Here is a 13206-nt window from a genome sequence, read left to right on the forward strand (position 1 = left end):
GGATTGCGTGACGATTACATGATTGTTCGACAGTCTGCTGGTGAGGCGTTATACGTTCCTCCATTAATTTCCAATGGGATTCCTATCTCCTCCTTTCTTTAACATATCTGTCTTCATTCAGGGGAACCGTTTAATCTGATTGGCTGAATGACCACTCTTGTCCAATCAAATTTGATAAGGATGAGCTCGTCGTTGACAACTGAAACGAAGGAAGTCTCGCGTTATTTAATGTACGTAAACTCATTTGCATCAGTCCCATGATGGCTGAAGATCCTGGAGGAACATTTTTCGATTGCTGTCCCACCTTTTTCTCGTTACCTCTGCTTGTCATAGAGACATGGCAGGACACACAGCCTCAATAAGTGGCCACAGACCCTTCTTACCGTCATGCCCAAGAAAGGGAACCGAAAACGGCTGAAATTTTGGCCCGGGGACATCTGCTCCGAGTCAGGTAGCTAGCTCGCCAAAGCGAAGTCTGACCCGGACATCGGCTTTCAGTGGTGCACGTATTGGGTTGATCCTCGAGGACAAAAATCAAACTACCCGATTCTATTACCATCATTGATTAAATAATAATAATTGCATGTGCATATTCAGGAGGATTGCAATGTCAGAAAGGTATGTAAAGGCCTATTTTTGGTCGATGTCAGGCAACCCATCAGAGGCGCATCGCAGTGTAGCTAACGTTAGTCAGTGGGGTTCTTGGGTGAAATCACTGGGGAAGCCGAGTCAATTTAAAAAAAGTCATATTACAACCTATGTTGGGATATTTGCGTTTGCTCTATAACTTATTAATTCAAATACAACGTTTTTAATCCCAAAACCAGAGAGAAACTTCTCAGGTTAAGTTCACAAAGCAAATATTACACCTAAGAAAGTTATGACCTGCAGCATGGTCAAGCAAGTTAATGTTTGACAGTTCACTAAAACATATACTGATTTATAACCAGTTACTGCAAGTCGGCACAAAGACAACAGGAGCACTGCATCCGCTATTCCAGCATCATTTCAAATGAAACATTTAAAATAAAATGAACAAGACTATATATGCTTAGTTTAATACACTGAAAACCAACTTACAGATACCAAAAACAATTTAGTCCAATCAATGTTGCTAAATATCATGTGGCTGTCGATGGTACTGATTTGTCAGTGTGTACATGTAAGAAAAAAACTAAAATTCACTCACCCTACTTGTAGACTTGTTGAATGCCATCCTCCTCTCTTACATGTTGGCAAAATGGGCTATGGCTCTATTATACAGTAAGCTTTTAGTTTTCATTTTCATAGGCTAGCAAGCATTTTAGCTAGGTTGCCTAACTTCCTCGCATGGGCTAAAATTAACCACATAAGTTAGCTAGTTAACGTGAGCCTACTAGGTTTCATCTAAGCTACTTATTGAACTTGAATTGTCTCAGACCAGTGGTACAATATATTAATTTATGGTTAGCTCATTTTTATTGGTCAAATATTTGGGGAAGCCTGGCTTCCCATGGGGCTCCTGAGTGGCACAGCGGTCTAAGACACTGCATCTCAGTGCTAGAGGCGTCACCACAGACACCCAGGCTGCATCACAACCGGCTGTGATTGGGAGTCCCTATAGGGCGGCGCACAAATGGCCCAGCGTCGTCCGGGTTTGACCAGTGTAGGCCGTCATTGTAAATAAGAATTTGTTCTTAACTGACTTGCATAGTTAATAACCTGTTGAGGACAGACGTTCCGCCTGCGGAACCCCTAGCCAACAGCCAATGGCATCGCACGGCGCGAAATACAAAACCAACTAAAATACCACAATTCAATTTTCTCAAACAATCAACTATTTTATACCATTTTAAAGATAAGACTCTCGTTAATCTAACCACATTGTCCGATTTCAAAAAGGCTTTACAGCAAAAGCAAAACATTAGATTATGTTAGGAGAGTACCCAGCCAGAAATAATCAGACACCCATTTTCCAAGCAAGCATATATGTCACATAAACCCAAACCACAGCTAAATGCAGCACTAACCTTTGATGATCTTCATCAGATGACACTCCTAGGACATTATGTTATACAATACATGCATGTTTTGTTCAATCAAGTTCATATTTATATAAAAAAACAGCTTTTTACATTAGCATGTGATGTTCAGAAATGGCATACCCACTGAAAACTTCCGTTGAATTTACTAAATTACTCATGATAAACGTTGACAAAATACATAACAATTATTTTAAGAATTATAGATACCGAACTCCTTTATGCAATCGCTATGTCCGATTTTAAAATAGCTTTTCGGCGAAAGCACATTTTGCAATATTCTGAGTACATAGCTCGGCCATCACAGGCTACCTAATTTGACACCCACCAAGTTTGGGGCTCACTAAACTCAGAATTACTATTAGAAAAATTGGATTACCTTTGCTGTTCTTCGTTAGAATGCACTCCCAGGCCTTCTACTTCAACAACAAATGTTGTTTTGGTTCCAAATAATCCATAGTTATATTCAAATAGCGCCGTTTTGTTCATGCGTTCAGGTCACGATCCGAAGGGGGACGCGCGAGTGCATTTCGTGACAAAAAAATTCAAAATATTCCATTACCGTACTTAGAAGCATGTCAAACGCTGTTTAAAATCAATTTTTATGCTATTTTTCTCGTAAAATAGCAATAATATTCCAACCGGGCAACGTTGTATTCATTCAAACGCTGAAAGAAAAAAATGGAGTAGTCTCGTGACCGCGCATCTCCAGTCTCACTGTCCCCAGGCTGACCACTCACAAACAGAGCTGCTGTACTTTGCCCAGAGACAGCAGACACCCCATTCCACTTTCTGGCGGCTTTAGAGAGCCAATGGAAGCCTTAGAAAGTGTCACGTTACAGCACAGATGCTGTAATGTCGATAGAGATGCAACAGAAGGACAACAAATTGTCAGACAGGGCACTTCCTGTATGGAATCTTCTCAGGTTTTGGCCTGCCATATGAGTTCTGTTATACTCACAGACACCATTCAAACCGTTTTAGAAACTTTAGAGTGTTTTCTATCCAAATCTACTAATTATATGCATATTCTCGTTTCTGGGCAGGAGTAGTAACCAGATTAAATCGGGTACGTTTTTTATCCGGCCGTGAAAATACTGCCCCCATCCCAAAGAAGTTAAACAAAGGATGGATAAATAAATAAATCCATGAATACACACCACTGAGTGTAGTTAAACTTCTCATTGTATTCCTTTCTCTGCTGTGTTCTGAGAAAAGTGAAAGGGCGTGTTCGAGCGGATCACTTTTGTCAAGCCGGTGACCATCGGCTTGCGTACTTGGTGCTTTCAAGACAACTGGGAACTCCGAAAAGATGAATTGGGAAATTGGAGCTGCCATGCATTGAGCCTTGATGTTGATGACGTGTCTGACGTTCTGCTGTCGCAGATGCACCGCTCCCCTGACTTGACTGCTTGACTTTTGTCTACAGTCGGTTGCTTACCGTCTTTGCACTGAAATGAGCACAAAGAAAAGTCATGTTTGAGCCTATCAAATACATGATGCATTTTGGGTAAATTGTGACTGATTGACTGACTGATCGACAAGTAGTTATTTATGATGCAAAGGGATTTGTTAATCAGTCAGTAGGCAGTTGCCTGCAGTGTCGAACAAGCCAAAAGTGTCTTACATAATACCTAACTAGTGTTTTCAGGTCACTACAGACAAAAGGAAAAGGCATGAGGGGAGAAAGAAGTTGTTTAGTACTATTGAGATGCACCCTATGCTATTGAGCTCTTGGTAAACCGCATATTCTCCCCTCTCTTGCAGTGACTGTCGCTGATTTTGCCAATGCTGACCCAGCCGTTGTGAAGTCAGGGAGGGTGAAAAAGGCTGTTGCCAATGCAGTTGAAAAAGAAGGTAAGATCATCAATCAAAATGCTTGGGCATGTCTATTCTACACACACAGCAATACATCGATAAACCACATTATTGCGCTTACTAACTTTCCACTGTGCTTGTCCTGCAGTGAAGTTGTTGTGTGGACTGGAGGCGTCGCAGGGTTCCCTACAGGAAGTGTTGTTGTCAGTGTCCAGCCTCACCGGAGACGCCCTTGAGAGTAGCGACGACCTCGACCCCGGGGAGGATGGAGCGAACGAGCCTAAAGAGGCACGCAAGAAGAAAAACAAGAGAAGGAAAGGTACACCGCATCTAGTCATGCATTTTAGAGTTGAGGGCTGCGTCTCATTCCAGAGGGTTGCTCCCTTCCCTCTGTCCATGTTAACTGATATTACAGTGTAACTGGGTAGGTGATAGCAATGAGCTGTAAACTAGGCCTACTTGGAGCTATTGTTTCACCTATCCAGTCATTTCAGATCCGTACGTGAACAAGAATGGATAGTGAAAAACTTATCTGAATAAAACACAGCCCATCGTTTGACTGTCTTATCTGTTTTCCCAGAGTGTAGTGAGTGCAGTGATGGGGAGGACTACACAGTGGATATCTGGCTGGTGCTGGCTTCTTATATCCGCCCAGAGGATGTGTGTACGTTTGCTCTGATTTGCAGAAACGCCTGGACCGTCACCTGCACTGCTGCCTTCTGGACCAGACTTTACAAGAGGTAGGGTTGGACCTTTTCATTGCCACAACCTATATTTTAGGTGGGCTCTTGATAAGACTTGAATCCTGGAAAATCAGATGCGCATTGCCCTTGGCAACTGGCCCCTAAGAGAAGTAGCCTAGTTTTCTTATTTACGTATTTTGTCTCCCCGTCTCTCCCTCTCTCTCCTCTTACTTTCACCTCTTTCTCTCCCTCTCCTATAGACACTACAGTCTGGATGCTTACCTGCCGTTCCGTCTGCAGCCAGACTCCATAGCAAGGAAGCGTTGTCTACGGGCTCGTGTGATTCGCTCCCTCTTCCATCTGTATGAGCCATTCAGCTCACGTGTCTCCCTAAGCCCTGCCCTCCCCGAGTCCCCGCCCACCACGCTACTTAACTCCAAGGTAAAGAATCAAGATGGCAACAGGCTAGCGGTTGTGCCATATGGTATGGTGTGTGGAGTTTTTTGAGGTTCTCACCTTATTCGGATCCTGAGAGGGTCTGATCAATTGATCTGTACTATAAGTCACTAATCCTGATCCATCAAGTTCTGGCTTTAATGTGCACTTGACACTTGTGCAATCCAATGCTAAGAGATGTTTTACCTGTTTTCTCCTCTGCAGTGTCTGTTGTTCTGGGTAAATAAGGTTGTGGGTACTCGACCTGAGCCCATGTGGGAGTTCAACTTCAAGTTTGTGAAGCCGGTATGTATTCATGCCGAACTGTCTGAAGTACACTAGTGAAACATGTTTACTTTAACCTCTCTAGGGCAGGTGGCACCAAATCGTCCCACCTACGTAACAGCCAGTTGAATCCTGTGGCGCGATTTTCAAATACCTTAGAAATGCTATTCCTTCAATTTCTCAAACATATGACTATTTTACAGCAATTTAAAGACAAGACTCTCGTTAATCTAACCACACTGTCCGATTTCAAAAAGGCTTTACAACGAAAGCAAAACATTAGATTATGTCAGCAGAGTACCCAGCCAGAAATAATCAGACACCCATTTTTCAAGCTAGCATATAATGTCACAAAAACCCAGAAGACAGCTAAATGCAGCACTAACCTTTGATGATCTTCATCAGATGACACACCTAGGACATTATGTTATACAATACATGCATGTTTTGTTCAATCAAGTTCATATTTATATCAAAAACCAGCTTTTTACATTAGCATGTGACGTTCAGAACTAGCATACCCCCCGCAAACTTCCGGTGAATTTACTAATAATTTACTAAATTACTCACGATAAACGTTCACAAAAAGCATAACAGTTATTTTAAGAATTATAGATACAGAACTCCTCTATGCACTCTATGTCCGATTTTAAAATAGCTTTTCGGTGAAAGCACATTTTGCAATATTCTAAGTAGATAGCTAGCCCTGTGATGCCGGGCTATTTAGACACCCAGCAAGTTTAGCCTTCACCAAACTCCGATTTACTATTAGAAAAGTTTGATTACCTTTCCTGTTCTTCGTCAGAATGCACTCCCAGGACTTCTACTTCAATAACAAATGTTGGTTTGGTCCAAAATAATCCATAGTTATGTTCCAACAGCGGCGTTTTGTTCGTGCGTTCAAGACACTATCCGAATGGTAAATAAGGGTCAGGCGCACCGCGCATTTCGTGACAAAAGATTTCTAAATATTTCATTACCGTACTTCGAAGCATGTCAACCACTGTTTAAAATACATTTTTATGCCATTTTTCTCGTAAAAAAGCGATAATATTCCGACCGGGAATCTGCAATTAGGTAAACAGCCGAAAGAAAATACAGCATGGGATCGACTCGGGCACGTGCCTAATTCCTTTGTCCTCTGATCGGCCACTTGGCAAAGGCGATAATGTGTTTCAGCCTGGGGCTGCCTCGATATCGTTCAGCTTTTTCCCGGGCTCTGAGAGCCTATGGGAGCCGTAGGAAGTGTCACGTTACAGCTAAGATCCTCACTCTTCAATAAACAGAGACAAGAAGAACGACACCTTGTCAGACAGGCCACTTCCTGCATGAAATCTTCTCAGGTTTTTGCCTGCCATATGAGTTCTGTTATACTCACAGACACCATTCAAACAGTTTTAGAAACTTTAGGGTGTTTTCTATCCAAAGCCAATAATTATATGCATATTCTAGTTACTGGGCAGGAGTAGTAACCAGATTAAATCGGGTACGTTTTTATCCGGCCGTGTAAATACTGCCCCCTAGCCCTAACAGGTTTTAAATTTGAAGTAAAACATTTCATTGTAATGAAGGATACCATAGTTTGTGTGTCTCTCCTCTAGGCGATGAGGTGTAAGGCTGGCAGTGCCACCCGGGGTCTGCTGCTGCCCCGTCAGTATGAGGAGGTCCATGCCAACCCAGACTCAGACTGCTACCTGCTGCAGGTCACCACCCTCAACTTCATCTTTACCTCAATTGTCATGGGGATGACCCTTTCCCTGGTCAGTACACCACTCACTCATCCTGGTTTTTACTCTGTAAAGACTCTGTCTCCATCCATGAAGTTGCATTGTTAAAGCCACATAATGTGGTTGTAACTCATAGTGGGTCTGTTTTAGGAGAGGGGACCTGTGCCTCCTTCCTGTCTAACCCACTCTGTCTCTCTGTTCCCCCTCCAGTTTAACATCAATGTGAACGCGGACATGCGTCACCACAGAGTGCGTCTGGTGTTCCAGGACTCTCCCCCCCAGCAGGGGAGGAGGAAAGGGGAGCAGGGGGGGACACAGGTGGTGCTGGACCCTGTACACAGCATGAGACTGATGGACTGGTGGCATCCTCAGTACCCTTCATCCCCCTACACCTAGAACCCGCGTCTCCTGTAGAGCCCTCGTATTATCCCACATGCTCCACACAACATCCATTTAGTCCTAGAAATCACTGTAACCTTCTGCTTGTGCACCTAGAACGCCCAACGCCTAACAAGACCCAAAACCATCCACAGTACCCCGTCTCCCTGTACACCCAGAACCTTGCTTCACTTCAACCTTCTCCAGCCCCCAACACAGAGTCCTCTAGCGTATTCTTTACATTCCCCTACACCAAAAACCACCTACCTCCTCAGTACCCTAGCTCTCTATAGACAAACCCTCAACTTCCAATCCCCCCCCACATTGCCTACCCTCAGACCACCCTATACGTTTGTCTCTACATCTGTTCAACATAATGTCATTTCTTTTAATATTTCCTCCTTTCTGTAACTGCGACATCTTTAAGGGACTTTTGATTTCACGTTTTGATTTGATTCTTCTACGGGCCAAAATTATGATTTGCTGCTTGCATAATTATTTGATACCTCTAATCATTGCTTACTTTTAAATTGTCATTTTTAAAACCAACTCCTGATTCGTCCCCTGTGTATCCTCCTCAGGAAGTAATGTCAGATCTGAAAACTCTGGTCAGTTCTGGGGCCGCTGCATTTTAGCAGAGCAGCATTTTATGTCCTGCTTCTATCTGTTAGAATGTTTATGAACACCAGGAGACCAGTCGTGTATGTAAACAATGACCAGTAGAAACATGCCAATCATGCTTAATTTCGAAAAAGGGGGGTATTTGAAGAATCGACATATAATACCCACAGGAGACTATTTCAGTTCTACTATTTACTCAATCATCCAATCAAAATGCATTTAAGAACATTAGTGTTTGAATTCAGAAGTTTATCGTGTGTAGTGAAAGCAAAGCTTCTTGTTGATGATCAGACCTGAAAATGCTTTATTGTAAATACATGTATAGCGGATTGACCTTGTGAAGGACATGTATACATGTTTGGCTGTGAGAGCCATCCATAATATCATTCCGCATGTGAAGTCTGGATGCTGTCTGTATGTGATCTGATTGTTTGGCCAATCTCCTGCACTGAAATACAACTGAAAAGAACCCCTTCCATACTATCCTGTATTTCTCTATCAATACAAATGGGGTTTCTTACTATCATATGTTTCACATATGGTGATATATATACTTAAAATGTTGCTGCTATATAGCCTGTGGGGTAAAGTAATACAGTATTTAGTCCCATCCAACTGTTTCCTTGACAATAGCGCCGTTTTGTGGTAAACTGAGGTAACATGGAAAGTGTAACTTTAAAAAAATATTTTATTTAACCAGGTAAGTCGGTTAAGAACAAATTCTTATTTACAGTGACGGCCTACACCAGCCAAACCTGGACGACGCTGTGCCAGTTGTGCGCCGCCTTATGGGACTCCCAATCACTTCTGGTTGTGATACAGCCTGGATTCGAACCAGGGTGTCTGTAGTGACGCCTCTAGCGCTGAGATGCAGTGACTTAGACCGCTGCACCACTCGGGAGTGTGGCTACATAGATATATTTGATAGATTTTGGGTTGAAAGCATTTGTACAGTTTAAACCATTTTAAAAAAAATAAAGGAATCCCAGAGTATCACACATGAAATTGTTAAATGTGGTCAATTGAATGTTTATCCATGTGTTGATTGTTGAATTACAGCTGATGCGGCATCCACAAAGACAATAGGGCGGGGCCCCATAGGGCCTAGGCTATGCAACCAGTAATGGTGTGGGTAAAATCACTGGGGAAGCAAGGAAAAAAGCCATATTACAACTTAGTGCATTCAGACCCCTTGACTTTTTCCACATATTAACATAAGTATTCAGACCCTCTGCTATGAGACTTGAAATTGAGCTCAGGTGCATCCTGTTTACATTGATCATCCTTGAGATGTTTCTACAGCTTGATTGGAGTTTACCACACCTGTGGTAAATTCAATTGCTTGGACATGATTTGGAAAGGTACACACCTGCCTATATACAGTGCATTCGGGAAGTATTCAGACCCCTTGACTTATGAGTAGCCCACCCAGAGCCCGGACTTGAACCCGATCGAAAATCTCTGGAGAGACCTGAAAATAGCTGCAGCGACGCACCCCATCCAACCTGATAGCGCTTGAGAGGATCTGCTGAGAAGCATGGAAGAAACTCCCCAAATAAAGGTGTGCCAAGCTTGTAGTGTCATACCCAAGTAGACTTGAGGCTGTAATTGCTGCCCAAGGTGCTTCAACAAAGTACTGAGTAAAGGGTCTGAATACTTAAGTAAATGTGATATTTCAGTGTGTTAAAATAATATTTGCAAACATTTCTAAAAACCAGTTTTTGCTTTGTCATTATGGGGTATTGTGTGTCAATTGAGGGGAAAAAACTATTTAGAATAAGGCTAATGTAACATTATGTGGAAAAAGTGAAGATCTGAATATTTGTGATAATTGCGTTGTTTGCTCTATAACCTGTTAATTCAATATGCCTTGCGACCATGTTATACAGACCTAAGGCCGAGACAATAAGAAGACAGTGGCAGAATAAATTAAACCACACCTTTGTTTTATCACAGAACCGGATAGCAACCTCTGTCCGGTTTAGTCCACAAAGCATATTGCATGTAACAGACAGTTAGTTACATGACCTACAGCATGGTCAATCAAGTAAATGTTCTCGGATTTTTCGAACCACTAAACAACTATTGATTAGAACCACAGAGAGTTACCGCAAGTCGCAAAGAAAACAGGAGCTGCCTCCACTATTCCAGCACCATTTCAACATCATCAAATCACCTCTGGTTAGTCTGATACAGTGACAACTAAAAGATACCAAAAACAATTTAGTACAATCAACGTAAGCTAAACATGATGTGCTGTTCATGGTTCTGATTTCTGTGTGTGTGTTCGTGCAAGTAGAAAAATGTGTTGACTACAATGGCGGTAGTCATATTTTTCTTTTTTTTATGAACGTGGCCTTATTTCTATTACAGCATATTGGATGATTGTCATTAATATTCCATTCACCCAGCTCAATGTAACATCGATAGGTTTAGGTTACTACATGATACTCTAATTTTCCCTGTACCCATGATGAGGTTGCTACAACCTAGCCTATGAACGGACATTTACAATGTAGGTGCACAGGTTAAGAGAATTTTGAGTAATCAAGGTGATAATATTCAATACCGCCTTGCACACTCTGGCCTGCATCTAGCTGACCTAGGGTGTAATCATTAGTCCAATAGTTACATTTGAGAGTATCTATTGGACAAATTCACGTATGTTTATCCTCGCTTGCTTCCGTTTAAGAAACGTTTTTCAACAGAATCAGTGGAATGAATACACCCCTGATCACACAAACAGTTCACTTTCATAGCAGCCACATAAAAACAGCATGATGACTTTGCTCATTGTGTGTATATATATAATTCATTCTTGCAACTATCTATGTGCTTTCGTCCTGTCACCTTTTCCCTTGACTTGTGGACTTCCGTGCACAACACATCAACGCTCTGTGACTAGGCAAATAAAACTTTCCGAGCCAAACCTTCATACCATGGCCGCTAACCACTACACACAGCCTACGTTGTTGTCACATCCTAGTCAACTAGAACTAACGCTTTGCTAAACCCGCTACAATCATGCAGTACGATGCAGTCAGAAAGCAGTTTAGCAGTTACACCAGCGGGTCCCGTGGCAGTAAATGAATAAACCAAAAGCTTACATTGACTTGGAAGAGTTCCAGTGTTCAATAGACATAGCATCCTTCTCTGTTTGAGTAGGCTGAACTAGCTAGCTGCATTTGATAGCTAAGTGTAATCGTCCAGCTACACCATGGTGCTACCCTACAGAGTGCTGCTGAGGCTACTGTAGACCATCATTACAAAACTGTGTTTTAATCAATTATTTGGTGGCGTGAATATATTTAGTATAGTTTTATCTGAAAATGATAACTTTTTTGGTTTACTATTTTTATGAAATTCACTGATGTTCCTTCTCTGAGAAACCTCCACTGGTTGACTCACCCTACTTGTTGAGTAATGCCAATGCCATCCTCCTCTCTTGCATGTTGATGAAACGGTCTATCACTCCATCATACAGTGCACAATTTTATTTTTTGCTGTCCAAGGCTACCCGGCTAAAATGCTTGCTCGCTAGCCATACTTCCATTCATGGGCAATGTTAGCAAGTTAACATTAGCCTTCTACAACTAGCTACATATTTAACTTCCATCCTCTCAGGCCAGGGGCACAATAATGTGTGAATTAATGGTTGGATCAGAATCGTCATTATAATCATTGGCCAGTACGGAGAATTAAGTAAAACCACAAGTCCAAATCCCTTTCTCCATCCATGGCTAATTTAGGAAAGGGACCACTTTAGTTAGCTAGCTAGCCACTGGAGGACAACAACACAACAATTCAAGTTCTTTCTGTCAATGACTTATGCTCTCAATGCGATCTGATAGGAGTGATGCCAAAATCCAACCTGGCTTCCCTTGACACTTTTTTTTGGTGCACCAGGACCATTCAACATTGAGCTCGCCCAGTTTAGCTCAATGCTGATTGGCAAAAAAAATGTATCAAGGGAGGCCAAATGCTCGCTGACTTCCCTTGCATTCCATTCAACGCTATGGGCCGCAACAATGTCATACTAGTTTGGACCAGACAGCATCAGCCAGATAGTTGCCAAAAGGTTGAACATACGTATCGTTAGCATAATAAGAAAATCCATACTTAAATTGTTAGGATCGTAAGAAAAGCCATGAGTGAAACATGAAATGTAACCGTTAAATTAGGTCTGTAAACGTACAAACCCTACGTTATGACTAATAATGAACATTTACACGTCCAATTCTTACTTTTTGTCTCCCTTCTCTTGGTTACACACTTTTTTTTATACCAACAAACTTTTGTCACGAATGTGGAATCTGCAAAGGACATGAACCGAACGTAGCTAGTTGAAGTTAGCTAGTCAATCAAGCAACTCTTGCCCAGACATTAGAGTTGCCTTGCAGCTTCTGGTTTAATTTCCAAAATAAAAGTCTCGAGCTTGTTTTAGAATGGCATTCAATAACAATGTTATATCAGTAGATGGCGTAGTATTAGCTTGGGATTTCAGAAAATGACTTGCGAGAGAATGAAACTAAAAACCACAGACGAGCATTGTCTAGAACAGGTATTCCCAAACTGGGGTACACGTACCCCCAGGTGTACATGTAATGCCGTCGGGGTTACACCAAAAAACGAGATTCACAAAAAAAAAGAGAGACCAGAGAATGGGATGGTGCAATACTGAATTAGTCATATTTTGATAAGGTGGATGCATGGGGACGTCCACGTCACCCAGAGATATGCCCATGCTGTAAAGATACACCTAGAGGACTGAAACTTCCCTGTTGTAGCCATAATACAGCTAGTGCTATCTAGACTTGCGCTGGCAAACATCCATTACATTAGCTACCTAAATGTGAATTAAACTCAACTGAGGAGTAATAGAGAATGGAGACTTTTAACTTGGAAATGTGCAGGATACCTCTTTCTGGTTTACCTGACTTCCTTTTTTTATACTGTGTTATGTTTGTTCACGTAGCACTCCTCACAGGCTGTTTGGTGTAGGGTTTTTTTGTTGGTGAGATGAATCTGCAAAACTCTGAAAGGAATTATTGTACTTCAGAATTGCAACACAAGATTTGTTCAAGCCTAAAATGTTAGTTCATAATTGTAACATGGTGTTTGTATGTTCACAGATTAAATTTCACGTTTCTTGTTTCACGGATGGATTTTCTTACAATCCTAACATTGAACGTATGTATTGTTATGATCATAAGAAAATCTATACGTACGTTCAATCTT

General features: G+C 41.8%; 1 protein-coding gene across 1 annotated transcript; it reads left to right on the top strand.

Moving 5' to 3' along the window:
* The first annotated feature begins 237 nt into the window (after positions 1-237).
* tmem183a (transmembrane protein 183A) lies at positions 238-8449 on the top strand. The gene is made up of 8 exons (XM_029694191.1): positions 238-451; positions 3789-3878; positions 3988-4158; positions 4420-4579; positions 4783-4963; positions 5183-5263; positions 6844-7002; positions 7180-8449. Exons 1-8 carry the CDS (start codon positions 388-390, stop codon positions 7363-7365), a joined length of 1092 nt encoding a protein of 363 aa, XP_029550051.1. The 5' UTR covers positions 238-387; the 3' UTR covers positions 7366-8449.
* Positions 8450-13206: the final 4757 nt, after the last annotated feature.

Source organism: Salmo trutta, chromosome 16 (assembly GCF_901001165.1).
Source record: "Salmo trutta chromosome 16, fSalTru1.1, whole genome shotgun sequence".
NCBI lineage: Eukaryota > Metazoa > Chordata > Actinopteri > Salmoniformes > Salmonidae > Salmo > Salmo trutta.